Raw genomic sequence first — 27,500 nt, forward strand, 5'->3', positions numbered from 1 at the left:
TGACTATCTCCTCACCCACTTAGCTACCAAACCAGTCAACTCATTTCCCCCAATAGCTCTTTTCGCTATCTCAACCTTTAACTCTATAGCCCTCAAACCTCCAGAAACAGCATTTGGACTCGGAAAACTCTACCCATATAACTATTGATATCATTTATATTCTCTAAGTTGGACTCTTTTATATCCATATTATTATCTATTGTTATTATTACTAAGGCGGCGAGCTGGCAGAAGCGTTAGCACGCAAGGTGAAATGCTTAGTAGTATTTCGTCTGTTTTACGTTCTGAGTTCAATTCCGCCGAGTTCGGCTTTGCCTTTCATCCTTTAGGGGTCGATAAATTAAGTACCAGTTGGGGGCAGTGTCTTTCAGCGTATAATCGATTACATTAATTCCCTTATTTTTATCATCGATTTGGAAGAAAGAGGGTGAAAACATCCGGTTTGTTCAGCGTCACCATCTATCAGGAATCCCGGACATCAATGTTTCGAGTTTCTTTACTCCTGTCAGTAAGATTTACGTAAGAGAGGCAACTCTGAACAAACATATAAAGCAATAATTTTATATATATATATATGTGTATAAAATTATATGCAAAATTATATATATGGCCAAATCAAAAAATAGAAACAGAGATAAAACCAAAAACAACAAAAGGATGTACAAAGTGAATGCCTTGGGTTGACGCTCAGTTTAGATGGGAAAAAGAGGTAGTGTGACGTTTCGAGCATGATGCTTCATCAGAAAGAGGAAAGATCCAGAGTGCAGGAAAAAAGAATCGTCCGAGATTACATGGCTGAAATGACCGGAAGTGGAGAGAGATAGAGAAAGTGGTTTTTGAAGGTAGGAGAGTGGGAAAATAGCCAGTGTGTATGTGTATGTGTGTGTGTGTGTGCACATGTGTGTGTGTATGTGTGTGTGTTGTTTATATACTTTTGACATGTCTGTGTACACTATCACCCCCGGGTTCTATGCTCCCCACTACCTGCCATACTGGTTCTTTTTTGCCAGTGTTCATTCCTATCAGCGCTCTAGAGGTGCCGACTTACAGATGTCCAAGATTAACATTAATACAGTCGCACCAATCTCAAGAAGTTTGTTAAGATTACAAGCTCTGATACTTTTATCTGAGTAAAGAATAAATATATATATATATATATACTTTACCTGATTGAGGGGTAATTGATTCCAACTATCCAATAAAGGACTTCTGAAAAAATCTGATCCAAGATTTTTGTAACAATTACGTATATATTCAGCGTTCGGGTATATTATAGTATACGTGGCCCAACAATTGCCTCCAGCTTTTAGGAGATATACTTTAATCCAACCATCATCTGAAAATACTTTAAGAGATATATATATATATATGTATAAGCGAACTTAGTTAAAATATATTTGTGACATATTTCAACTTCTAAAAGCAAATTCACTGCAGTTATCATGGAGAAAAAAATTCTCTCTTAAGGTAAAAAAAGTGTAAAAATACCGTATCTGTCCAGCGCTGTTCACTGTCGGGTTTCCAGGAGTACTTCTCGCTCTTTAGCTCTTATTAATGGGAAATACCAAAGAGAGGCAACTGTAGACAGACTTAATTAAAGTCGTAGCTTTAACTAAAACTCAGACAACGACATTGACTGACATGCGCCATTAGACCGCCAGGTTTGTAAAAATTAGATCAGTATCAGCGCCAAACAGTGTTTAGGTATAAGCGAACTTTGTTAAAATATGTTTATGACATATTTCAACTTCTAAAGACAAATTCATCGCAGTTACCGTGGAGAAAAAAATTCTCTCTTATGGTTAAAAGGTGTAAAAACACCATATGAGTCCAGTGCTGCCGCCTGTAGGATTTACAAACGCGTTTGTAGCTCTTTAGCCGATATCAATGGGAAATACCGAAGAGAAGCAATTCTGGTTACACTTAATTATAGCGGTAACTTTTCCGACTGTGATCTAATGGTGCAGTTTAGTCGGTGTTGTTGACTGAGTAGCACCTAAACAATGCATGGCACTGATACTGCTGTAATATACATACATACATACATACATACATACATACATACATACATACATACATACGTACATACATACATACATACATACATACATACATACATACATACACACACACACACACACACACACACACACACACACACATATATATATAGGAGAGTATTGTAGTTCGCTTGAAGCATTGTGTATTGTTTGTGAAATATACCGTGTCTTGAATGGCACAACAATGCCGTGTGGACTATAATAACTGTTATAATTTAATTATACATAGTCTGATATAATAATATTTCGGAATATAAAAATTCCTTCTTCAGATATCTTTTGGAATTGACCGAGTCACTGCTATAATCGGTTTTCCAACCGGAACTGATTTTTTTTCGGAAGCATTTCTGCAGTGGTCTCACGAAGCTCCTTCCAGAATTCTTCATGAGAAGTGCGTGAGGGCGTCCATGTCTCAAGCTCACGTGTGTTGGCACATTCGCAGCGCTGCTTCTAAGTTATGTATTATACATGCCGTTCTTTTTTTTTTGCTTCCTTTTTGAATAAAACAAGAGCATGGTAACATAAATTAACATACACGCATCCAGATGTAGCTATATAATATATTGATTGCTAACCTCCACCCTGTTGTTAATTTGTGGCCCTAGTCGGTCTATTAGGATAACTTCCTTAATTCTTAGATTACCCAAATTTCTGTCATTGACCTCAATTGTGACTGTTATGCTTTTGTCGGTGTTTCGGCATCTGTCTAGATGTTTTCTGAAGGAGGCTCTCGTGTTCAGATGTTCTTTAATGCGAATGTGCAACAGTCTTGATGAGCTACCCACGTAGAACTTGTTGCATTTGTTACGTTGTATTCTTGGCACAACATTTACCCGTTGGCATAAATCTGTTAGCTAGTGTGCATTGATTACAGTCACTGCTCGTTTCTTTGCCAGGTGTCTTCTCAGAGAGGGGCCGGAGTGGGTTAGTTGTTTGTTTAGTCCTTCTCTTCTCATGGCTGTAGTTATCCTCTCGCTAAAATAGGGTGTTTTAAGGAAGCATGTGTTGCTGGGTTTTCTGTGTGTTCAGCGTGTTTGTCGTCTTGGATACTTAAGCCGATTTACAATGGAAATAGGGTAGCCGTTGACTTTCAATACCTCTAGGAACCTTGTGGTGTGGGTCACCTTGTCCTCTATCCTGCTACACTTGCTTTGGATGTTTATTTTAGTTTTGTAAATTTATCCTCCTCCTCCCCCCCCCCCCAGCTCCTCTTCTTCCTCCTCCACGTTGTCGTCGTTGTTGTTGATGTTATTATTCGGCCCGGAAAGCGCAAGCAGTGTTTCTGTGTCCTTGGCCTTAGCGAAAGAGATTGTGTGGAGGACCAGGTTGAAAGGGCTGAGGACAGACACTTTCCCCTTTGGTTAAGCCCTCACCAACTCGAAAAGGGATTGAGAGGTAAGTGCTGCCTGCCGGCAATTATGTTAAGAGGTGGGTGAATGTAGCACGAATGGCTTTAGTGAACGGGCTAGCTCTAAGTAAGCGCGTCCAGTGCGAGGGCAGATGAAGAGAAGAAGGCACTTATCCTAGAGGTTTGAACGATCGTGGTTTTTGTGGGGTGTCCACAAGCAGCCCTAGGAATTCTACGTCTTTTGGGGATTTTAATTGTTAGAATTTTCATTGTTATTCTTTGTTTACACGTTTCAATCCCACTTTATCATCATCATCATCGTCGTTGTTGCTGTTGTTATTATTCCCCTTCTTTTGTCCTGTACCATATGAACCTTCTGCAGTTAATAAAGAAAAAGATAATAATAATAATAATAGCCGAAAGCCGAAAGCCGAATTCAGTAGACGAAAGCCATAGAAACACTAATATGACCCAGTTTAGCAATGGGGAAAAAATAACTCTCAAAGACTGGAACATCTACAATATCTTGTGAGTATTTAAAATTCTCTTCAAAATAAGTTAAGAAATGTACAAATTTACATATCTAGAGTTTTCAAACATACATTCGATCAGCTTTAAAAACTTTAATACCCACAATTGCTTCTGTAAACATCCTTTTTTTTTCTTCTCTCTAAAAACATCACACTTTTCTTTTTGTGGACTAACAAAAGACTATCTTGAAACCTTAAAACTTTCTATGAAAATCTGACTTTTCTTTGCTTCCTCCCTGAATATTCAAATATAAATGTAAACATATACTTTTTATTGCAAAAACACACCTGTTCTTCTAACTGGACTTACAAACATCTCTAGAAAAGTCAACTTCAACTTCCACAATATTACCTTACACGAAATATACAAACACTTTTTATTGCAATAACACAAACGCACATGGAAAAAATAATGATGCTAATTATAGATTCTCTCTGGTCGAACACAACTTCTCTATTCACAAATAACAGCCCTTCCTTAATTTTTCTTAAATTTTCTTAACACATTTGAACTTTTTTTGACCGATAGGACAACAACCCACCTAAAAAAAAATTACATGAGCCACACCTAATACTACTACTACTACTACTACTACTACTACTGCTGCTGCTGCTGCTGCTGTAGCTACTACTGCTACTAAACATCTCTAGAAAAGTCAACTTCAACTTCCACAATATTACCTTACACGAAATATACAAACACTTTTTATTGCAATAACACAAACGCACATGGAAAAAATAATGATGCTAATTATAGATTCTCTCTGGTCGAGCACAACTTCTCTATTCACAAATAATACAGAACAGCCCTTCCTTAATTTTTCTCAAGGCTAGTAGTAGTAGACATTTGAACTTTTTTGACCGATAGGACCACACCCCACCTAAAAAAAATACATGAGCCACACCTACTACTACTACTACTACTACTACTGCTGCTGCTGCTGCTACAACTACGACCACTACTACTGCTGTAGCTACTACTGCTACTACTACTGCTGCTACTGCTGCTGCTACTACCGCTGCTGCTGCTGCTACCACTGCTGCAGTTACTACTACTGCTGCTGCTACAACTACAACCACTACTACTGCTGCTGCTACCACTGCTGCTGCTACAACTACGACCACTACTACTGCTGCTGTTGCTGCTACTACTGCTGCTACTACTGCTGCTACTACTGCTGCTACCACTGCTGCTGCTGTCACTACTACTACTACTATTGCTACCATTGCTGCTGTTGCTGCGGCCATTACTATTGCTACTACCTATTTCTTTACTACCCACAAGGGGTTAAACACAGAGGGGACAAACAAGGACAGACACACGGATTAAGTCGATTACATCGACCCCGGTGCATAACTGGTACTTATTTAATCGACCCCGAAAGGATGAAAGGCAAAGTTGACCTCGGCGGAATTTGAACTCAGAACGTAACGGCAGACGAAATACGGCTACGCATTTCGCCCGGCGTGCTAACGATTCTGCCAGCTCGCCACTACCACTGCCGCTCCAACTGCTGACAATGATATTGCTGTTGCTACAACTACTGGGGCTGCTGCTGCTGCTAATGATGATAAATGAGGCCCCTATATGAAAATTAGTGGTTAAATCTTTTATTTCATTTTTCATTTTTTTTAAATGAAAACTTAATAATAACTTAACTTTACTTGAAAAGAAAATTTCTAACAGTACACCGAATCGCTTGTCCAATGGTTATAAAGGAAGCGCGCCCCTCAGGAGGCTGCCAGCCTGATGGCGAAAAATTTTCAAATGGCAGAATATCTTCCCCGAATACGAACCTGGAAGGTCACTTAACGGGATTTGTCCCAAATTAAGCCCCCAAAGTTCACCACCACAACGACCAGAAAATCAAAAATGTAAAAGAACTAAATGGAACCGGGAAGAATATAAAGAAGTAATATATGCTTATTACTTTGCATTAAGTAGGCCAACCCAAGAAAAACACACCGCAAACTCCTACAGAATTTGGAGGAGCCGGAATCCAGCTAGCAGACCAAACCTGGATGAAAACAGATTAGCAAATGTTAGAAGAGATATCTTCAGAAATACCAGACTCACATATGCAGAATTAACATCTATTAAAAAAGTGGTAGAGAATGACCTAAATGTAAGTCAGGAAAGAAATAACGAAGCTGAGGAGAGGAATGTTGGGCCACAAGCATTGACTGAAAGGCGACCATCTGCCGAATCGACTCAAGATTCTGAAGAAGAAGGAAAATATGACCCTAGAAAAAACAGCCCGGAAAATGATGTCGAAACAGAATTTGAAAATCACACGTTTGTTGAACAACACAGAAAATCTATCATTGAAATGAAACAAGAAGTTCTGAATGAGGTTGCAGTCGTAGGGCATACAACTATGAATGATAGGGAACCACTCCATAAACTCACAAATGCACACCAACATAAAACACAAATAAAAATTGGCAACTGCGTTACACAGGAAATCATACAACAACTAAAACCCGATCTTAATAAATTAAATGAAATTATTTACTCTGTCGCTAAGGTAATCGAAAGACGCTGTTTAACACCCAAAAAGCCAACAATGCCAAATTCGAAAAGAAAATCAAACTGGAGGAGTAGAATTGAAACTGAAATTGAATCATTGCGAAGGGAGATATCAATATTAACTGAGCTAATCTCTGGAAATGATGTAAGATCAAGAAAATGCAGGAAGATTGTGAGAAAATATGGACACTCAACAAGAGAAGAACTAATGTCAGCGAAAGAAGCACTTAAACAAAAAGTTCAAGCAAAAGCTCAGAGAATACGCAGATTTGAGAAAAGAATCAAATTCTACAAACAAAATAAGATGTTCAAATCCAATGCCAAATCATTTTACAGGGAAATAGGGAAAGAAAAAATAACCATTGTAAATCCACCCCTAATGGAAGAAGTTGAAAACTTTTGGAAGGGGGTCTGGAGTGATGAGAAACCATACAATGAAAATGCATAGTGGATCAAACGCACCCAAGATGACTACAAAAATCTACAAGAACAGGTATGGGAAGACATCTCAATCGCCGACCTAAGGAAAGCACTAACAAAGGCTCATAAGTGGAAATCCCCTGGTATTGATAGAGTACCAAATTTCTGGCTCTCATCACACTCGTCCGCACACAAAATGTTAGTAATACTATTTAATAGTATTATGAATGACCCGAAAAAAACACCACATTGGATGGCAAATGGTATTACTTACCTCCTCCCCAAAAATAACAACACGAAAGACCCAAAAAACTTTCGGCCCATAACATGTTTATCTACTACCTATAAGATCTTGACATCTATTCTAGTAGAGAAAACATATACGTTTATGGAAGAGAATAACCTCTTTCCCACTGAGCAAAAAGGATGCAGACGAGGCTCATACGGATGCAAAGATCAGCTCCCAATTAATCGCATGATCCTTGAGAACTGCCATAACAAGCGCAGAAATCTCAGCTCTTCTTGGATTGATTATAAAAAAGCCTTTGACAGCATACCACATTCGTGGATTCTGAAATCGCTGGACATTTTCAAAATTTCTCCTGTGAATTCAAATTTTGTAAAGTATAATATGTCTCTATGGAACACGAAGCTCCAATTATATCATTCTAATAGAGTATTGCACTCAAACAACATTAGCATAAACTGTGGAATTTTCCAAGGTGACTCACTTTCACCACTAATTTTCTGCATAGCACTAATACCACGCTCAAGTGAACTGAATAGAACAGGATATGGCTACAAAATTGACAACAAAAAAATAAGCCATCTATTTTATATGGATGACTTAAAGCTATATGGCAAAGATGATGAAGAGCTTGAAGGATTATTACATACTGTGAAAGGATTCAGTGATGATATCGGGATGGAGTTTGGCCTTGAAAAGTGTGCCAAAGCCACTTTTAAGAAAAGGAAATTGGTAAAGTCTAGTTCAATCGAATTAGATGTTGAAATAGTAAAAAGGAACTTGAGCAGGAACAAACCTATAAATACCTAGGAATAAATGAAGGCTCTGGTATCTAGCATGCAAGCATGAAAGAGAAGGTTAGGAAAGAATGTTATAGAAGAGTCCGAGCAGTCCTGAAGTCTGAGCTGAATGCATATAATAAGGTTTTAGCCATAAATTCCTTAGCAGTACCAGTTGTTCTTTATAGCTTCAATGTGCTTAACTGGAATACTAGTGAAATAATGAAAATTGACAGGAAAATCCGCAAGCTACTGACTCGTAGAAAAAGATGCACCATCCAAAGGCAGACGTGGATCGCCTTTACCTTCCCAGAGCTCAGGGAGGTCGAGGTTTGATTCAGCTTGAACTTACATACAAAACCACCACAATCGGACTGGCCAAATACCTTGAAGCAACCAACGATTGGATGCTAAAACTTGTTGAAAAACATGAAAGACCTAAAAAACTTCACTCTATTCTCAAAGAGAGCAAAAAATTCGCTGCAGATCTCTTAGATACCCACCAGATTGAGCAGGCTGAAGGAAATGCGCCAACTGTTGCTGCAAAGAAAATAAAATTAATTGCAAAGACAAAAGCACATGAAAATTTAGCTAGCAGATGGGAACAGAAACCTTTCCATGGCAAGTATGTGGCCCGTAGCAAACAAGCTGATGTCGACCAGAAACACACGCACTAATAGTTACGAAGTTCAGGGCTAAAAGCAGAGGGTGAAGGTTTCATATTAGCTGCTCAAGACCAAAGCTTATTTACCCGGAACTACCAACCCAATGTGATGAAAAATGGAGCTGACCCAAAATGCCGATTCTGTAACGATGAGATTGAAACAATAGACCACCTAATCTCAGGGTGTAGAGTCTTAGCACCCGCAGAATATAAAGCAAAACATGACAGAGTCGGCCAGTATTTACACTGGCCAATATGTCGGCATTATAAAATCAAAACCGCTGACAAATGGTATAAACACCATCCTGAAGCTGAGGGAGAAAATGTGTCGATTCTATGGGACTTCTCCGTGCAGACCGACAGGACTATAAAAGCCAATAAACCAGATATCATTATAAAAGATCAGACAAAAAGGATGTGTTTATTAATTGATATGTGTATTCCCTGTGATCACAATATAGCGGCGAAAGAATTTGACAAGATTAGTAAATATAAAGACCTGCTAATGGAAATTGAAAAAATGTGGCATCTCAAGACGACTACAGTAGCAGTGATTGTAGGATCTCTAGGAATGATAAAAAAGGTACTGAAACCTATTTGAAAATGATTCCAGGCTTACCATCCCTACAGGAAGTGCAAAAAATCGTATTAACTGGAACGGCTCATGTACTGAGAAGAGCACTATCGTTGTGAAAATAACATCCATCCATGAATTAATTTATTTATTAATTTTTAAATACATATTTTATCTGTGAATTTGCGCGTGTAATCTGGGAATGCATACAATGCCCTTCTTTGCCCTAGGTGTATGGAAAACATTCGGCGAGAAACAGAAGAAAATTTGAAGAAAGAAGGAAAAAACATAATAATAATAATAATAATAAATAATGAAAAAAATAATAACAATAATAGTAAGTACTATTATTATTATTATTATTATTATTATTATTATTATTATTATTATTATTATTATTATTATTATTATTCTATGTTTGACTTTTGCTTTATGTCTGTACAAGTTGGCTCCAAGTCTCACCCAGAGACCTCAAGAGACAACAGATTGGAAGTTCTGTGCCATATATTTGGTTTTTTGTTTTGTTTTTTTTTGGTGTTGTACTAGTGAATGTCTAATACATAAAAATAAAATTTAAAAAAATAAATAAATAAAAAAAAAATTAAAAATTAAAAAAAAAGAAGTTTGTTTTAAACCTTGGGATTACATAGGATTGCGTAGGATATGAGCAGTTCCCATGAGCACTATCTTTTGAATTTCTGCCATTTTGGGGTTTCCTGGTATCTGAGTTAGGTAGCAATCAGTCCCTTTCGCTATCATTCCCAGGGCACCTATGACAACAGGTATTGTTTTAGTCTTCAGCTTCCACATTTTGCTGATTTCTATTTCAAGATCTTTATATTTGCTCAGTTTTGGTAGGTCTTGACAGATACGTTTATATCGATTGGGACAGTCATACCAATGAGGAGGCATGTTCTTTGTCTGAAGTCTTTCAATATGATGTCTGTCCTATTTGCATCTAGCTTCCTGTCAGTTTGAATGGTGAAGTTCCAGAGGAGTGAGATGTGGTCATTTTCAAGCACTGGAGGTGGATTGTGTTCCCACCAGTTTTTTTCATGGGGCAAATCCAGGTTTTTGCAAATTACCCAGTGAATATATTGTGCAGCTCTATCATGCCTATTGAGGTACTCTGTAGGCGCTAGAAGACTGCATTTGGAGACAACATGATCAATGGTTTCATTTTGTTGTCGGCATACACGACATGCTGGGCTACTGCCGTTCTTTAATATGTTGGCCTGGTAGTTTCTTGTTGGTAGGCATTGATCTTGAGCTGCTATGATAAACCCCTCTGTTTCAGATTTTAAGCCAGAGGCCATTAGCCATTGATGGGTCAGGGCTTTGTCGATATCTGCATTATTCGCTCTCTTTGGATATTTGCCATAGAGAGGTTTTTCTTGCCATTTATTATTCAGAATATCTAAGGCCGCAGTTTTAGCACGGGTTTTCATGCGCCTAGCTTTTTCTGTGCTTGTTTCTTGTATGTTTATCTCTAATTCCGAAATTGGTTGTATTCGGAATTCACTTAGATATTCCTTTGCCTGTTTTGTGACTGAGTATGATGCTTTCTTGTTTTCATGTTTTGAGACAAGTTTTAACATCCAGTCCTCAGAGTTTTTCAGGTAGGTGTCTAGGCCAATTGTAGCAATCTTCATTGTTATTGCCAGTTGCAAAAGACCACGGCCTCCCTCTTTTCTTGGCAGATAGAGTCGTTCTGTATCTGCCTTAGGGTGGTGCATTCTATGCATTGTCAACAGTTTCCTTATTTTTCTGTCGAGCTGACATATTTCAGAAATTGACCAGTTAACAATATTGAAACTGTAAGTCACGACTGGTATGGCTAATACATTGATCGCTTCGATCCTGTTTCTTGCATTCAGCTCTGTCTTGAGTATTGCTCTCACTCTTCGATAGCATTCTCTCCTGATTCTTTCCTTCATCTCTGAATGCCTTATTCCGTTCCCTTCAATTACCCCTAGATACTTGTAGCTCTCCGCTGGGTCTAGTTCTTTTATGACATTCTGCTGGTCAAGGTTAACGTTAGATGTTTCTGTCATTTTTCCTTTGATAAAAGTAGCTTCTATCTTTCTGTCAGTTTGAATGGGGAAGTTCCAGAGGAGTGAGATGTGGTCATTTCCAAGCACTGGAGGTGGTTTGTGTTCCCACCAGTTTTTTTTCATGGGGCAAATCCAGGTTTTTGCAGATTACCCAGTGAATATATTGTGGAGCTCTATCATGCCTGTTGAGATACTCTGTAGGCGCTAGAAGACCGCATTTGGAGACAACATGATCAATGGTTTCCTTTTGTTGTTGACATACACGACATGCTGGGCTACTGCTGTTCTTTAATATGTTGGCCTGGTAGTTCCTTGTTGGTAGGCATTGATCTTGAGCTGCTATGATAAACCCTTCTGTTTCAGATTTTAAGCCAGAGGCCATTAGCTATTGATGGGTCAGGGCTTAGTCAACATCTGCATTATTCGCTCTCTTTGGGTTGTTATTATTATTATTATTGTTATTATTATTATTATTATTATTATTATTATTATATTATTATTATTATTATTATTATTATTATTATTATTATTATTGAGTGAGAGAGCAGTGCATGCCATCAAAGTGACATTGGGGTAAAATATACGAAGCCCAGTATACCCATCATGACTACCCATCTGATTAGGGTACACCAGACACATGCATCACAACCAAATGTGCGCGACATGGTGATCTCATATCAAGATAAACAGCGCATGAAATTGCAGGTGGGGTCCAGTTAGAATTTTCTTCTGGTCGAGTAACCCATCCCGCTCAAAAGGTCCCAGAATAAGGACAGTTTAAGGGTGTTGAACGAACCACCCATGTTACCAAAGGTGAATTATCCAAACCTCCGAGAATTCCTTTCAACACACGGATATGATGCTCCCCACTACTTCTGCTCGTGGTTAGAGATGCACATATCGTCAGCCGTTAAGGGAGATGCTTAACTGGTTAAGGTCAAGCAACTGACAAGCAAATCTGTGGTATTGAGCAGAATATTTGCTGTATTCAAATCAATAAATGTCATAAGTACAAAATTTAAATAAAAAGTTGTATTCAAATCAATAAATATCATGAGATCGTACATGATAACACTTCAAATCAGTTAAGATCAGAAGCCATGAGAGCCACTGTCTGGTATTGCATCAGGGCATTTTTTCTTCTTCTTCTTCTTCTTCTTCTTCTTCTTCTTCTTCTTCTTCTCTTCTTCTTCTTCTTCTTCTTCTTCTTCTTCTTCTTCTTCTTCTTCTTCTTCTTCTTATTATTATTATTATTATTATTATTATTATTATTATTATTAAGGTAGCGATTTGGCAGAATCGTTAGCGCGCTGGGAAAAATGCTTAACATCATTTCCTCCGTTTTTATACTCTGAATTAAAAATCCACCGAAGTCAACTTTGCCTTTCATCCTTTCTGGGTCGATAAAATAAGTACTAGTTGAGTCGATGTGATCGGCTTACTCCCTCCCTCTTGATTGCTGGGCTTATGCCAAAATAATAATAATAATAATAATAATAATAATAATAATAATAATATAATAATAATAATAATAATAATAATAATGATTATTATTGCCTTTGCACAGCTTCTAAAACTGGAGATGTACTACGGTGTCAGTTGTTCACTACCAGTGAACTAAGGTAACACCTCTTATTTTTCGAGCACCTTCCGGAGTATTCGAACGGCTCCAAGCAATGCCGTTTTCTGCAAGTGCTCCACCCTTATTGCAGCCCTTATTTGTGCTACGTACTTCTCGAGATCTTTACTCACTGTTCCCAGGGCTTCAACAATTATTGGTACTACTACCGCCTTTATTATCGACCACAACTGCTTAACCTCTCAAGCTAACCAGTCACATCTATCGACTTTTCTTTCTTCCTTATCATATACCTTGTTGACAGCTGGGCATGCTATACCTATGCTCCAGCATAGTTTGCTTTCTTTCTCAATTATTATTATTATTATTATTATTATTATTATTATTATTATTATTATTATTATTATATTATTATTATTATTATTATTAGGCAACGAACTGACAGAATCGTTACGGTATCGTACAAAATGCTTTGGGCTCTTTATATTCTGAGATCAAATCCCACCGATGTCAATTTCGCCTTTCATCATTTCGAGGTCGGGGGAAAAAAAAAAAAAATAACGCACAAGAGAAAGCAATGCCACAAATAACATTTTTTCATTATATTTCATTTCACTTTTTCCACTACAGAACCAGAATGAAAGAAGATGGGCAATTCTGGCCAGCACAGAAGAGTCTTCAATATTTTATAGTGGGAATATTCTGTGCAAAACCGATGGTAACATAACCAGTGATACACGCACACGCACACGCACACACACACACACACACACACACACACACACACCACACACACACACACACACACACTATATATATATATATATATATATAATAATAATGATAATAATAATAATATTAGGGAATATGGCTCCAAACTTACAGGGAAAAATTAGATTTAGGATTAAATCAAATTTCACAGTATAAATATAAATTAAATTAATTTTATCTTTAATTTATATATATATATATATATAGAATGAAGAGATATTTCCACGCAGGAAAAAAATACAGGACAATTTGTTTTTGAAAATACACCTAAATTTTGAAAAATATGTTTAATTTAAATAAATTTATTTACTTACATACCAAACTAGTTTCAGCAATTTTTTTTTATTTATCAATAAAATAAAATGATTTTAAGAGAATTTAAAAGTAGGAAGTACAAAACATGTTTAAAAGAATTTTTTTCAGTTTATCGTATTTCGATACGAAAAAATTCAAAACCTTCCGTCTCAATAAAGCACTGTTGTCCCTGAAAGTTGTTTTTTTATATTTACTACTGATTGCTTGAAACTAACATTCTTCCTACACCTCGATCCTTGGATCTTACACACACACACACATACACACACACACACACATTTTATTAAAGTCACTTGCAGCTTTAATAAAAAATATATTTCTCTATATATTTGGTATTCGAGTATTATTTGTCCACCTTGTTTTGAATTTATCTGCATTTATTTGCAAACACACACACACACATACACACACACACTACCATTATCTTTCATATGTACGTACATACATAAATAAATACATACATTATGCAAGTGTGTTTTTGTGTGTGTATGATTTAATACAACACACACACACACACATATACACTCATTGTCGGCGAAGGTAAAGAATACGCACTCTTCACCTCCGCTCCATTATCTTTCATATACAGGAACCTGTATAACGACACGAACACCCATTATTTTCACGAAGGTCTGCGTGTGCGTGTGTGTGTATGAGTGTATGTGTGCTATGATAACACGTGTGTGTGTGTGTGTGTGTGTGCGTGTTAATCTTTGCGTGTTGTAAGGCTTAGTATTGTTTAAGGTCAAGGAAGAAGGAATTGGGAGTGGCTCTTTTTCTCTCCACCCCAGGTCAGTAGTAGGTACTGCTAGTTTGAAGTATGTGTGTGTGTGCGTGTATGTATATGTATCGTGTGTGTTTTTGTTGGTAGTGTGTGTGTGTGTATGTATGTGTGTGTGCGTGTGTGCTTGTACGCGCGTATGTGTGTACACATGTATGTATAATTGTGTGCCGTGTGTATGGGATGTATGTGTGGGTTCATTTGTGTGTGTGTGTATGTATGTGCGTGCGTGTAGTTGTGTGTGCGTGTACGTGCGCGTTTGTATGTGTGTGTGTAAGCGTATATGGGTGTATATACGTGGGGTTGTGAGTGTTGGGTATGTGCATTTGTGTGCGTGTATGCCTGCGTATGTGTGCGCATGTTTTTGTGTGTGCGTGTGTGTGTGTCTGTGTCTATATGTGTATACGTATGTGTATGTGTGTGTGCGTGTATATATTCATGCACATTTATAAGCATACAAGTGTCTGTAGCATTTTAGCCATATACGTCTATACGGAATGCTTTCTCAAGTCGAATACCACAGTATTGTGGCGTTCTTACAGCATATCCACGTTAAGTAAGATATGCAGATTGCTATGCGTTACTAATGCTGCTTCCGTCGTTAATAACGAATATATATATATATTTATATATACACATGTACTTTTATATGTATATATCTACTTTCATATCTGCATTGTCTTTTTGGATCCATAAATGATGATAAAATATAAAAAAAAAAACTAAGGAATACTGCAATGTCTGAGTTTGTGTGTGTGGGGGGGGATAGGGGGAATCAGTGAGTTGTGGTGTAAGTAGTGCAAACGAAGGGGAACTAATTATTGAAGAAGAGATGTTGAAAAGTGCCTAAAATTTGTAATAAGAATGGGATCGCTTGAAATACGATGGCATTAGAGAAGCCCACGTGAAATGAGAAAAGAAATAGTAATGGGAACACGCGGCAAAATGCGCACAAGTCAACTCACATGACATATCTACACAACTGTGCCCCAAAGATTTGCTTCTTCATAACCTTGTGAAAATTAAATATTCCTTTTCTACAAATATGCTTCAGATCACCATTGGACCTTGTTGTATGTATGTATATATAAATATATGTATGTATATATAAATATATGTGTGGATATGTACATACATACACACACACATTCAGCTTTTTGCTTTTATTCATTACTGTTTTCTTTTAATCGTCTGTTATTATTCGTCTGTTTTAGTTTTTGTTTTTGTTTTCGGGGTTTCACTTTAGCGACTCCAGTTACACATGTTCCCAAGAATTTGCTTGGCGTCATCAAAGTGGAAAAAGTGTTTTTAAGTTTTGAAAATATGAAACAAAACGGCATGATTTTTTAAAATTAACTGTCGCAGAGATGTGAAAATATGGCTACTACTTGTTAATTTCAAATTAAACTTACCAAAGACAAGGGTCTTCCAGTATCCCACTAGCACCCCAAGTCTCTTAACGCTCCACAACTGCCCCTTTGCTCCAAAAGCCCCCCCCCCTCGCGCTCCAAATGCCCCACCCCACTCCGGGGGCCATATGGCCCTCGTTGAGAAGCGTTGAATTAAAGAATCTGATATTATTTGGAATTGCCAACCTTTAGGAACTCATTGATTCAAGAGCCGCACACAAGACAGCATAGTCAGGCACTCCCATCCAAACAATAAAAACCAGTTTTTAAGGCTAAATATAATACAATATAGAAATCAAAAGAAATTTGAACAGTAATGAATGTAAGCCACTTTCCCCAGTGTTTGAAGGTTTTATTTGATACAAAATAGTTGAAAATATTACAGACTGAAAAGTAGGTTAAAATATATCATGCAAATTTGGCAACTCATGTGAATCTTTTCTCTCCACCTACAGTTGACAGGCATAGTCACAGTATATAGTCACGGCTGTTGTTTTCGAACTCTACTGAGGCGCGGGCATACCATCTAGCCGCTGATAGGGCTTGGCGCGAAAACAGAATCACCTTTTGGTCACGATCTGACCTACCATCTGAGGTACGCCCAAAGCTAAGATCTGTAGCTTCTCTAAATCGCAATGCTGTGACACAGAAAAGCTTTAGCCTACGCGACGATGTGCAAATACGGAAACTCGTCAAGTCTGGTGAGTCGTGGATAAGGGATATCAGTTGGTCTGAGCATACTGCACCCACAATAACTGGCAATACGAAAATCATGGGAAACTAAACAAGAACAATCAGCCATCCCCAGTATATCATCGTCATCTGAAATCCAGATACAAACTGTTGTCCTTGAATGCCTGTAGTTTATGCAGTAAGGTACATCTTTTTGACTTTTATGTCAAAAGTATCGACCCAGATTTCATCACAGTCACGGAAACATGGGCACATTCTGCACTCTGTGATGGGGTTGTCAGCATAGCTGGCTACAACCTGTTCCGCAAAGACCGCATCAATCGCCGTGGTGGGGACGTGATGGTCTACGTTCGTTCAAATCTATCGGCAATTCCTTGTGATGATTTGAACCAATCTCAACAGGAAGTATTTTTCTTCAATATACACATGACCATGTCAGCACTTCTACTTGAAGTTGTTTACCCTCCCACCAAAATTATCATCAAGGCACACAGTTTTTGATATCCTCAGAGTTTTTGCCATGAAAACAGCCACTTATGTTTATATTGCGGGGGACTTCAATTTCCCTGAGATTGACTGGGAGGCCTTCCGTTGGCCACAAAGTGCAGACGATTTCCTTGAACTGGTGCTGAATTCAAATTGGTCCCAAGTCGTTACCTTCCCCACAAGGGGTAACAACACTTTGGATCTGTTATTTACCGCTTCTCCTGAAACAAATATTAGTGTCACTACTGAAGATCATGGCCGACTTCTCTCTGATTGGTTGTAACAAAAAACAAAAACCATCTTCAAACTGCCCGCTTCGACTGGAATAAAGCAGACTGGAACTCTTATTGTACCGAGCTGCGATGCCTAAACTGGCTCGAATTTTATGCCTCTGGAGATGTGAACACTATACTTCAGAACACCTTGAATTCAATATGGACGGCATGTGCAGTATCAGTACCACGCAAGCACAAGAAAATCACCCAATAGTGCAATTTAGGAGACTGCAGCAGTCCGACGTACCAGGAAAGAACGCCGTAATGCTGAACAGGAATACAAGATGCACAAATCAGAGATCAACAGGAAAAAGCGCAATAGATCATCCAACCATCTCAAGCAGTTGACAAAAAGGGCAGTGCTTGAATTCGAACAGCGCATAGCAACCAACCCTGACAGCAAAGTGTACTGAAAGTATGTACATTCAAAACAGAGGCCTCACTCGCCAGTTGGCCCTCTTCGCAATCTCCACACAGGCCAGATTACTGACAATCCCAAAGAATGTGCAGAAATCATTGCTAGATGCTATGCAGGCATGTTTACTGTCGAAGATCAAAATGTTCCATCTCCATTACCTCTGACACCGGACTCTATAATTACTATGAAATTTACACCAGCAATGTTACAACGCCACCTTAAGAATAAACGTAACTATGCCTCTCCTGGTCTCGACGGTATCACATACCTACTTCTCAAACGCGGTGGGTACTTTCTTCTAAACCAACTTTCACTATTCTTTCAATTCTGTCTTGACAATAGTGTTACTCCAGAGCAGTGGAAAACTGCCAGTGTTATCCCTCTGTTCAAAAAAGGTGACCGCACATCGCCTGTCAACTATCGCCCCGTCAGTCTTACTAGTTGCATCGTCAAACTGATGGAATCCTGTGTCAGAGAAACCCTCTGGAACTTCTGCAAATCTCACAGTCTCATCCAGCCGTCACAATTTGGATTTATTCCTAACTCCAGCTGCTGTCAACTCATCAAGTTTCTTGAGGACTTTACCCGAATCACTCCTGGGTAGATGTTGTTTACCTGGACTTTGCTAAGGCTTTTAATTCTGTGCCACACAAAAGACTTATGGTGAAACTCTCTGCAATGGGTGTAAGAGATGATCTCTATAACTGGTTGAAATCCTTCATTATCGGCCGAAAAGAAGTTGTCATACTTCAAGGACAGCACTCTTCACCCTATGAGATGACATCTGGTGTACCACAGGGATCTATTCTTGGTTCCCTTTTATTTGTTACATATGTTAATGACATAGATGCCAAGTTAAAGATGCCAGTGCTGAAATATGCAGATGACATCAAGCTGTACCTCGAAATAAAGAAGACAGATCCTGTACACTATAGATCTTTATTGCAATTAGACCTGGACACAATGTAGCAGTGGATCATGGACTGGCAACTCAAGCTGGCTGTGGACAAATGTACCACCATGCATTTTGGGAGGAAAAGCCCAAGTCTACTTACTCCCTCCACAATACTAATCTCAAAAACTCTTCTTGTGAACGTGACCTGAGCATTATTGTCGACAGCGATTTGCGTTGGACAAAACACATCGCTAAAATTGCCTAGAAGGCTGAGAGTGTCTTGGCATTACTTACCAAGTCCTTTGTGAGCTGCTCTCCGGTTATCTATCTGAGGCTTTATATAGCTATGGTGCGGCCTCACCTGGAATTTGCATCACCGGTCTGGAATCTCTATCTTACCCAGGATATTAATCGTCTGGAAGCCGTTCAGCGACGTGCAACCAAGAGAATGCCCTCCATCAAGCATTTGCCATATTCTGAACGCCTTACTTCCCTGAGCATGGATACATTGAAACTCCGACGTCGGGCAGCTGACTTGGCAGGCACCTATAAAATTATTAACCATCCTACTAACTTTTCAAACTCCACCTGTCTAACACCCGTGGACATGTTTACAAAGTCAGAAAACAGCACAGCTCCCATGACTTTCGGAAACATTTTTTCACACTAAGAGTTGCTGAAGCATGGAACAGACTGCCGGCATTCAGTTGTTAGTTGTCGGAGCACTGCATCCTTCACAACTTCCATGCTTCCTTAGATTCGCCAACACTACACCTGATTTTCTCCCCTCCATACACACGCAAGCATGTATTTAACTCATACACTGTTCACTTCCCAGACATTTGTACATTACTGCATATGCATTATACGCACTTTTGACAAGTTGTGGTGGACCTGAGCACTGTATACAACAATTTCTTTATATGTTATATTATATTATATTATACTAGCAGTATCGCCCGGCGTTGCTCGGGTTTGTAAGGGAAATAACTATATAAGCATTTTTAGAGAGTTACTTCCCTTATAGACACCAATTCGGGCTTTCTTAGCCATTTCTGTTTTGGTGTCTTCAAGCCATGAAGTCGTTGTTCTAAAAGAACGCTGGTCTCCTTGACAACGCTTTACGACGTTGATTTCCTTACACTCCCTTCCCCACAGCTTCACGAGGGAGGGAAGAAGGGGGAGAAGCAAACAGGTGCAGGTGTGACCATGGACGCCAACTCCGCCGCCATCGACACACGAAAAATTATGCATTAAAATGGAATAAAAAATTATGTTAAATTATTTTTAAAATCGTAGACTCATCGTAGACGCGCGCTAATACTCAGACGGGCTCGATATGAATCCCGACTATAAGATACCCGAATTTGGTTAAACTGCACCGCAAAATGTGGGAGTAGTTAGGAATCTAAATCGAAGGGGACAGACACTTACACAACTACAGTTTTATATATATACTAGCAGTATCGCCCGGCGTTGCTCGGGTTTGTAAGGGAAATAACTATAAAGCATTTTTAGAGAGTTATAGCCAAAAAATGGAAAAAAAATGATGGTAAATTTTTTTTTTAGTTAAAAAGGTCGACTTGCGTCCCCTAGACAGTCTGTGGTTTGTGTTTCTGATTCTCAACCCCATGTCGAATTTATCGATTTTTTTCAGAACTGGGGGAACTTTTCAAAATTTTCGCTGCGTTAGTTTTGAATTATGACATTGGGCTATGTGTGTGTCAAGTTTCATCAGAATCGGTTGAAAGCCGTGGTCAGGGTGAGGGTACAACCTGACAGACACACAGAAACACGCACAGACAAACTGCCGTTTATATATAGAGATATTATATTATATTATATTAAGAAAATATTATTGTATCATTTCTCTCTGAAGAGTACGCAACTACATACGTCAATATTGCTATAAATACAAGGCGTTCCCCCTTATCGAAGATATTTGCTGTCGAATGTATGTACAGAACATAATAAAAACTGCACAATAAAGACTTGCCTTCTGCTTCAAGACCACAAAATATTTTATCACCGATCAACATTAATACTCTACAACCCTCTGCCGTGACGCTCAATGGATTGCTGTACCTAAATCTGGGAAGGAGCTCTTTGCTACACACGATTGACAACTTAAAAAAGCCACTAGGTCAGAAGCTTCTAGTCATAATATTTTCTTTCCTATAGTTACTGCACGAAGCTGGTTTATATTATGTCACATCACATCTCCTTCTCTTGTCGTCTGTATTGTTCATCCAGACACCGCACTAACCCCTCAAATAGGTTTTACTCCCCAGAACTACTCACGATTTCCATACAACTGTTGACTTGCGACTATTCAACAGTTAAGTTTACTGCGAAGCGAAAGGCATAGCTCTAAGGTCAACTTTCAATGACATTATTTACTATGTACGAGGGACGTTCAATAAGTAATCACCCTGACCCACTTGCAATTGTTTGATCTAGCTGAAATTTTGCATGTGCACTTATTTATACCTGTATAGATTAAGTGGTGAATTACAGCTCTGAACTGATTGTGGTTTCTGATTTACAGGTGTTTGAACCGAGTCAAGTGTGAAATGGAGCCTGTTGAGTGTCGAGCAGTGATCCGGTTTTTGTATTTGAAAGGACGCACACCACGGGAGACTTTTGATGAAAGTAACTTATGGTGATGATGCCTCATCATATGACCTTGTAAAACGCTGGCATCGTGAATTCAAACATGGTCGGAACTCTGTGGAAACAGCTCCCAGATCTGGTCACCCCCCTTCTGCCATTGATGAGGCATCTGTCCGTCAAGTTGAAGCTGCCATTTTGGAAGATCGACGCATAACAATTCGCCAAATAGCCCATCAGGTCAAGATTAGTACCGGGCCTGTGGAAACTATCATTCATGACCATTTGCATATGCAAAAGGTGTCTGCCAGATGGATTCCCAGGTTGCTCACACCTTTCCAGAAGCAAGAACGCGTCAAGTGCTCGAGGATGAATTTAGAGATGTGCCAAGAAGATGAGTCAAAATTTTTCAAAAGACTGATTACACAGGATGAAACCTGGGTCCATCACTATGATCCAGAGACCAAAGCCCAGTCAATGCAGTGGAAGCACCGTGACTCACCTCCTCCAAAGAAGGCAAGGGTGTAGCTCTCCGCTGGCAAGGTCATGCTCACAGTCTTCTGGGACCAGGACGGAGTAGTGATGACAGATTTCCTGGTAAAGGGTACCACAATTACAGGAGCCTATTATGCTTCACTTTTGAGGAAATTAAGAGAAGCTATCAAAATCAAGAGGCGGGGCAAGATCAGCAAAGGCATCCTCCTCCTGCAGGACAACGCTCCGGTCCACAACTCGCGTGTCGCTAGATCAGAAGCACAGGCGTGTGGCTATGAACTCCTCCCCCATCCCCCCTACTCTCCTGACCTTGCACCCTCTGATTTTCACCTCTTCCCAGCCATGAAGTTGTTTTTGAAAGGAAAGCGTTTCCCAGATGATGCAGCCTTGATTTCTGAAGTCACGTCGTGGTTGGAGGACCAAGCTGGGGTATTCTACAAAAACGGTCTCCAGAGCTGCATCAAACGATGGGAGAAATGCGTAACTCTGGGTGGTTCCTATGTAGAAAAAGACTAATAACTGTGCTAAATTTCGTTGCTCTACTGTTATGGGAAGTGGGTCAGGGGCATTACTTATTGAACGCCCCTCGTAGTCTGTTGAGATTAGATCAATGACTTCTGCGGGGCAAAGTAAACATGATAAATGAAGTGAAAAGTTTCAATCAAGATTCAAATATTTTAGGCAAATATGGTTCACTAGAAGTTTACATGCGCAGGCATTTATCAAATTTACCTAATTGATTATTTTATGAAACCTAGCAACTGAGATAATTATATAGTTAAAAGGAACAATTAAATATAAAAAAAAAACAGATGCGAGTATATTTTATATTTAAAATTATTACTTACAGCTTGTCTCCATATATGATGGTGTAGATGTACTGACGACTGAACTTTGAATAGTGAACGTAGCATCCCATAAACCATAACGGTGGCAAGTTTTATTACTGGAAATATAAACAAAATTACCACATTCTGGTAATCTACATTTTCCTGCACAATCCAAAGAACTTCTGGCTGGTTTAGGAGACAAATTGTAACCGACGAGCGACTGAAACCTATAACCTTTAAACCGTCGAAATTGCAGACTTTTAAAAGCTTGATCATTCTTGATACTTGAAAACAATAAAACAAAGATTCCAATCACAGCTCCTCTACTCATTATGCAAGTCGCGTTTGCTTCTAAATTCCTTCGAGAAAAAGAAGAGAAAAATTGTATTGTTAAAGATTTTGAATCAACAAAATAGATAAATGACAAAGGTTATAAATCATCAGGCTGGAACTAAGTTCTGGATTTGTTAGTGTTATCGATTATATTTATAAATATGGGTAGATGTCAGGAGCTATACTGTTGTGGAATAAATTTCGAAGGTTAACAGTTATAGGAGTGGATGTTTAAACAAAGAGTCTAGTGCAAGATTTGCTGATGAGACAAAGGTAGAAAAGATAGCTACTTTGCAGGCACTTTGGCATGAAGCCATCTTGTTCGAACGCAATTGCAGAGGCTGTGAAAATGTTGGAAGAAGAAACAGCAGACCTGTGAGCTAGTATTCGAAGCGTATTTGTGAAGGAACTATTTCTACAAAGCAAGTGCGGGGTGACATGGTTTAGGATTGGCCCAGATATATTAGATGTATTGAAGTGTTTTATTTGAACCAGCATCTGATGAGACATTATGTATTTTATGGAACTGAATAAAAATCCTTATCTTTGAGATAAGTTTTAGCGATGTTGTATATGTAAGGTGACCTTGAGAAATCATCAGAGATTGCAAAGTGTAGCGTTTATAGTAACTCTAACTTTCATAATTTTAAATTTATGCTAATACAGAGTGTAGAGCACTCCAGCTTCTTTGATAAATGTAGTGGTTGTTTATTTATACTGATGAAGAAAACGTGTTTGTTACCGAAGTATGTTTCCGTAATTTATTAGTATAGAAGAAGAACAGGTCTTGTGAGAAACGATTTGGTCTTGGATGCGTGTGGATGTCGTCTGTATGCAAAAGATTACGGATGAGCAGAGATTTACAGCATCTGGATAAGATGTATGCAACTAAATATAATAATTAGTGGAAAATATGTGAGAGAGATGAGAAATTTAGGATACCAGAAAATTTCACAGAATATGAGTCGGACAGAAACACAAAGCGCATTCTCCGATGGAAAGGTATGACTGAAAATGTCCAATTTGAGATGTGAGAGACGGACAAAGACAATAGGCAGACAACCCGGGTCGGTATTCATATATCAGATGCTGGCGAAGGTTTTCTAGATTTCGAAGTTCACACAAAGGTGGAGATGTATTTCGGGGTCTTTTGGCCATATGTATGTGCGTGTGCATGTGAATATATGTATATACATAATATGTGTATGTGTGTGTGTGTTCACACATGTATATAAAATAAATCTTATATGTATGTAAATATGTGTAAGTGCGAGCGTGCGAAAGTATGGGAATGAGTGCATGTATGCATGCGTGCATGCATATGTGTTTGGGAAAGAAAAAATATTTTGTTACAGTATTCCACAATTATTAGCGTTTATGTTTTGCGATATGTAAGAACAATAACGAATTTTTTTTCAATTTCAAAAGAGGAATCTTAGTGGGGGCGGGGAGAAGAAATGAAAAAGAAACTTTAACATACCTGAAATTGAAAGCTATAACAAATATAACAAATATTTCAAACAGTATCGCTTAAGAATTTGGACAAGTTGATCCTCTAGCACAGAATTCACAGGTGAAATGCGCATTGATATATAAATATTTGTATAGACACATCTCTTTGATGTCGTGGTATATGATATATTTTATCGATGATATAAGAAGATGCAGATGTACACAAAAACAAAATCAATATCTATGTATCTATGATTCACTTGATTAATTGATGCACCTCCCTTCATTTATATATATATATATATATATATATATATATATATATATATACATACATAAATACACACACACACATCCACACACACACACACAACACACACACACACACATATATATATATATATATATATATATATATATATATATATATATACATAAATACACATACACACATATATATATTATATACATGCTACGTGCGTGTATATGTGTGTGTGTCTGTCTACGTGCTTATACATATCTATAGATATAGATATGCATAAGTGCATGAGTATTGGAGGCGGTGCTGAAAAGTCATCCGCTTTAAGGGTATCGCGAAAGGTCTTGTTGGAGGCCCAAGCTTCTGGATTCTTTCACAGGGCTTAGAAAAACTGTAGGACCGCTGCAATAAACCAAAAGCCACAACCTTTTCAGCAACCCCGCATATATGTATATATGTATGCATGTATTCGTGTGTGTGTGTGTGTGTGTGTGTGGTGTGTTTGTGTGTGTGTGTTGTGTTGTGCGTGCGTGCGTGTGTGTGTGTGTGTGTGTGTGTGTGTGCGTGCGTGCGTGTGTGCGTGTGTGAATATATCCATGAATGTATATAAATAATGAAACGTAGTTAAAGCTTTTAATTATTGAGAACATAAAAATGAATAATTGGATTACGGAATAAAAAAGAAAATCACTAATGAATATGAAAAGCATCTGTTTGTGTATTAAGTAGCATCAAGTACTGACTTAATTTGCCATTCAAACATACTACTCAGGCATGCTGAACGTGTCCTGTCATGAAAGTGTCTATTGTAAGAAGCATAATAATTGATGTAAATACAAGAAACATTCTTCTGTTAAATTAATATTGGTTTCAATTTTTGTCACAAGGCCAGTAACTTCAGTGTGGTGGTAAGTCGATTACGTAGACCTCATGGCTTAACTGGTAATTATTTTATCGATTTCGAAAGGATGACAGGCAAAGAAAACCTCAGGCAGAATTTGAACTCAGAACGTATTCGTAAAGATGGACGAAATGCCGCTTAATATTGCAATTAATCCCTTATGGAAACTTTAGGTATATATTTCTTTACTACCCACAAGGGGCTAAACACAGAGAGGACAAACAAGGACAGACAAACGGATTAAGTCGATTACATCGACCCCAGTGCGTAACTGGTACTTAATTTATCGACCCCGAAAGGATGAAAGGCAAAGTCGACCTAAGCGGAATTTGAACTCGGAACGTAACGGCAGACGAAATACGGCTACGCATTCCGCCCGGCGTGCTAACGTTTCTGCCAGCTCGCCGCCTTCCGTATTTAGCCTTGGATCCCAGTTTAGGTATAGTATTTTTCACAACATAATGCCCAAATTTAACTGGTGCTAATCACCCCACGAACTTATTCAAAACGTTCCCACTTCAGTTCTTCCACACCTTTTATTTTCTTGTTTCAAGTAAGAAGATATTTTTTGCCGTCGTCGAACACCGCTACTGATTCTATTGTTTTACCGTTTGATATGAGGGGCGGAGTTCTTTATTACCGCTACTGCCGAATTTACCACAAATAATGCAAGAGGTATATCTTTTATATTCTACTTGTTTGTTACTGGGATGGTTACGTGGAGGAGCGTGGCTTTGTGGTTAGGGGTGTTGGACTCACGGTCGTAAAATTGTTTTCGATTCTTAGACCGGGCGATTCGTTGTGTTGTTGAGCAAGACATTTCCTTTCACGTTGCTCCAGTCCATTCAGTTGTCAAAAATGAGTAATTCTGTGACGAACCAGCGCCCCATCCACGTGGGGAATATAAATGCCGTTGAAACCAGGAAACAGACCCGTATGAGTCGGTATGATTTGAAATGCAAAGTTTGCCTTTTTTTTTACTTGTTTCAGTCATTAGACCAAGGCCATGCTAGGGCACAATCTTGAAGAATTTTTTTAGCTAAATGAATCAACCGCAGCACTTTTTTAAAACCTGGTACTTATTTTATCGGTCATTTTTGTCGAACCGCTTAGTTATGTGGACGTAAACACACTAACATCGGTTGTCAAGTGGTGTTTGTGTAGGGGTGGGGTGAACACGGGCACAAAGATACATACACGCATAGATATATGCATATATATCTTAATAATACTAAAACTCTAAAAGATGTCTGTTTGTACCCGAAATATCTCAGAAATAGTATATTTTATCTTCATTTTTTACGTATATTTTGATACTCACTTAAAGCAGTGCAGTACGTATTTTTGTGATATTTGGACCTCTATTTATTAATGAAAATGTTTAAACACAATTTTTGCTTGTTATTTCTTGACGAAAAAAAACATGGCTTCCATGATGTCATCTCACATACACACATACAGAAAACACACACGCATATAATCCTTTATACTATAGGCACAAGGCCTGAAATTTGGGCGAAGGGATTAAGTCAATTACATCGACACCAGTACTCAACTGGTACTTGATTTATCGAGCCTGAAAGGATGAAAGGTAAAGTCGACTTCGGAATACACACACGTGTAATGAATATCATGGCGTGTGAATCAACACAAACACACGTACGTTATCGGTAACTTATACACACACATAATCATCGCACTCTCCCTCTATCACTCTCTAGGCTAAAACAACAGCGTGAGAAAGAAATAAAGGGAGAGGTAAAGGGAGAGAGAGAGTGAGCGAGAGGGGGAG

The 27,500-nt window shown here is 38.5% G+C and overlaps 1 protein-coding gene across 1 annotated transcript in view; it reads right to left on the reverse strand.

Moving 5' to 3' along the window:
• Positions 1-24,691, reverse strand: part of LOC118764338 — a 33,107-nt gene extending 8,416 nt beyond the window's left edge. Inside the window, exons 1-3 of the mRNA XM_036504978.1 lie at positions 24,577-24,691; positions 22,782-23,122; positions 1,167-1,345 (exon numbers count right to left, since the gene is read on the reverse strand). Of these exons, the coding sequence (XP_036360871.1) occupies positions 1,167-1,345; positions 22,782-23,094 (492 nt within the window). The 5' untranslated portion in view covers positions 23,095-23,122; positions 24,577-24,691. The remainder of the gene's footprint in view (positions 1-1,166; positions 1,346-22,781; positions 23,123-24,576) is intronic.
• Between the last annotated feature and the right edge of the window lie 2,809 nt (positions 24,692-27,500).

The sequence above is a fragment of the Octopus sinensis genome, linkage group LG7 (genome assembly GCF_006345805.1).
Source record: "Octopus sinensis linkage group LG7, ASM634580v1, whole genome shotgun sequence".
Taxonomy (NCBI): domain Eukaryota; kingdom Metazoa; phylum Mollusca; class Cephalopoda; order Octopoda; family Octopodidae; genus Octopus; species Octopus sinensis.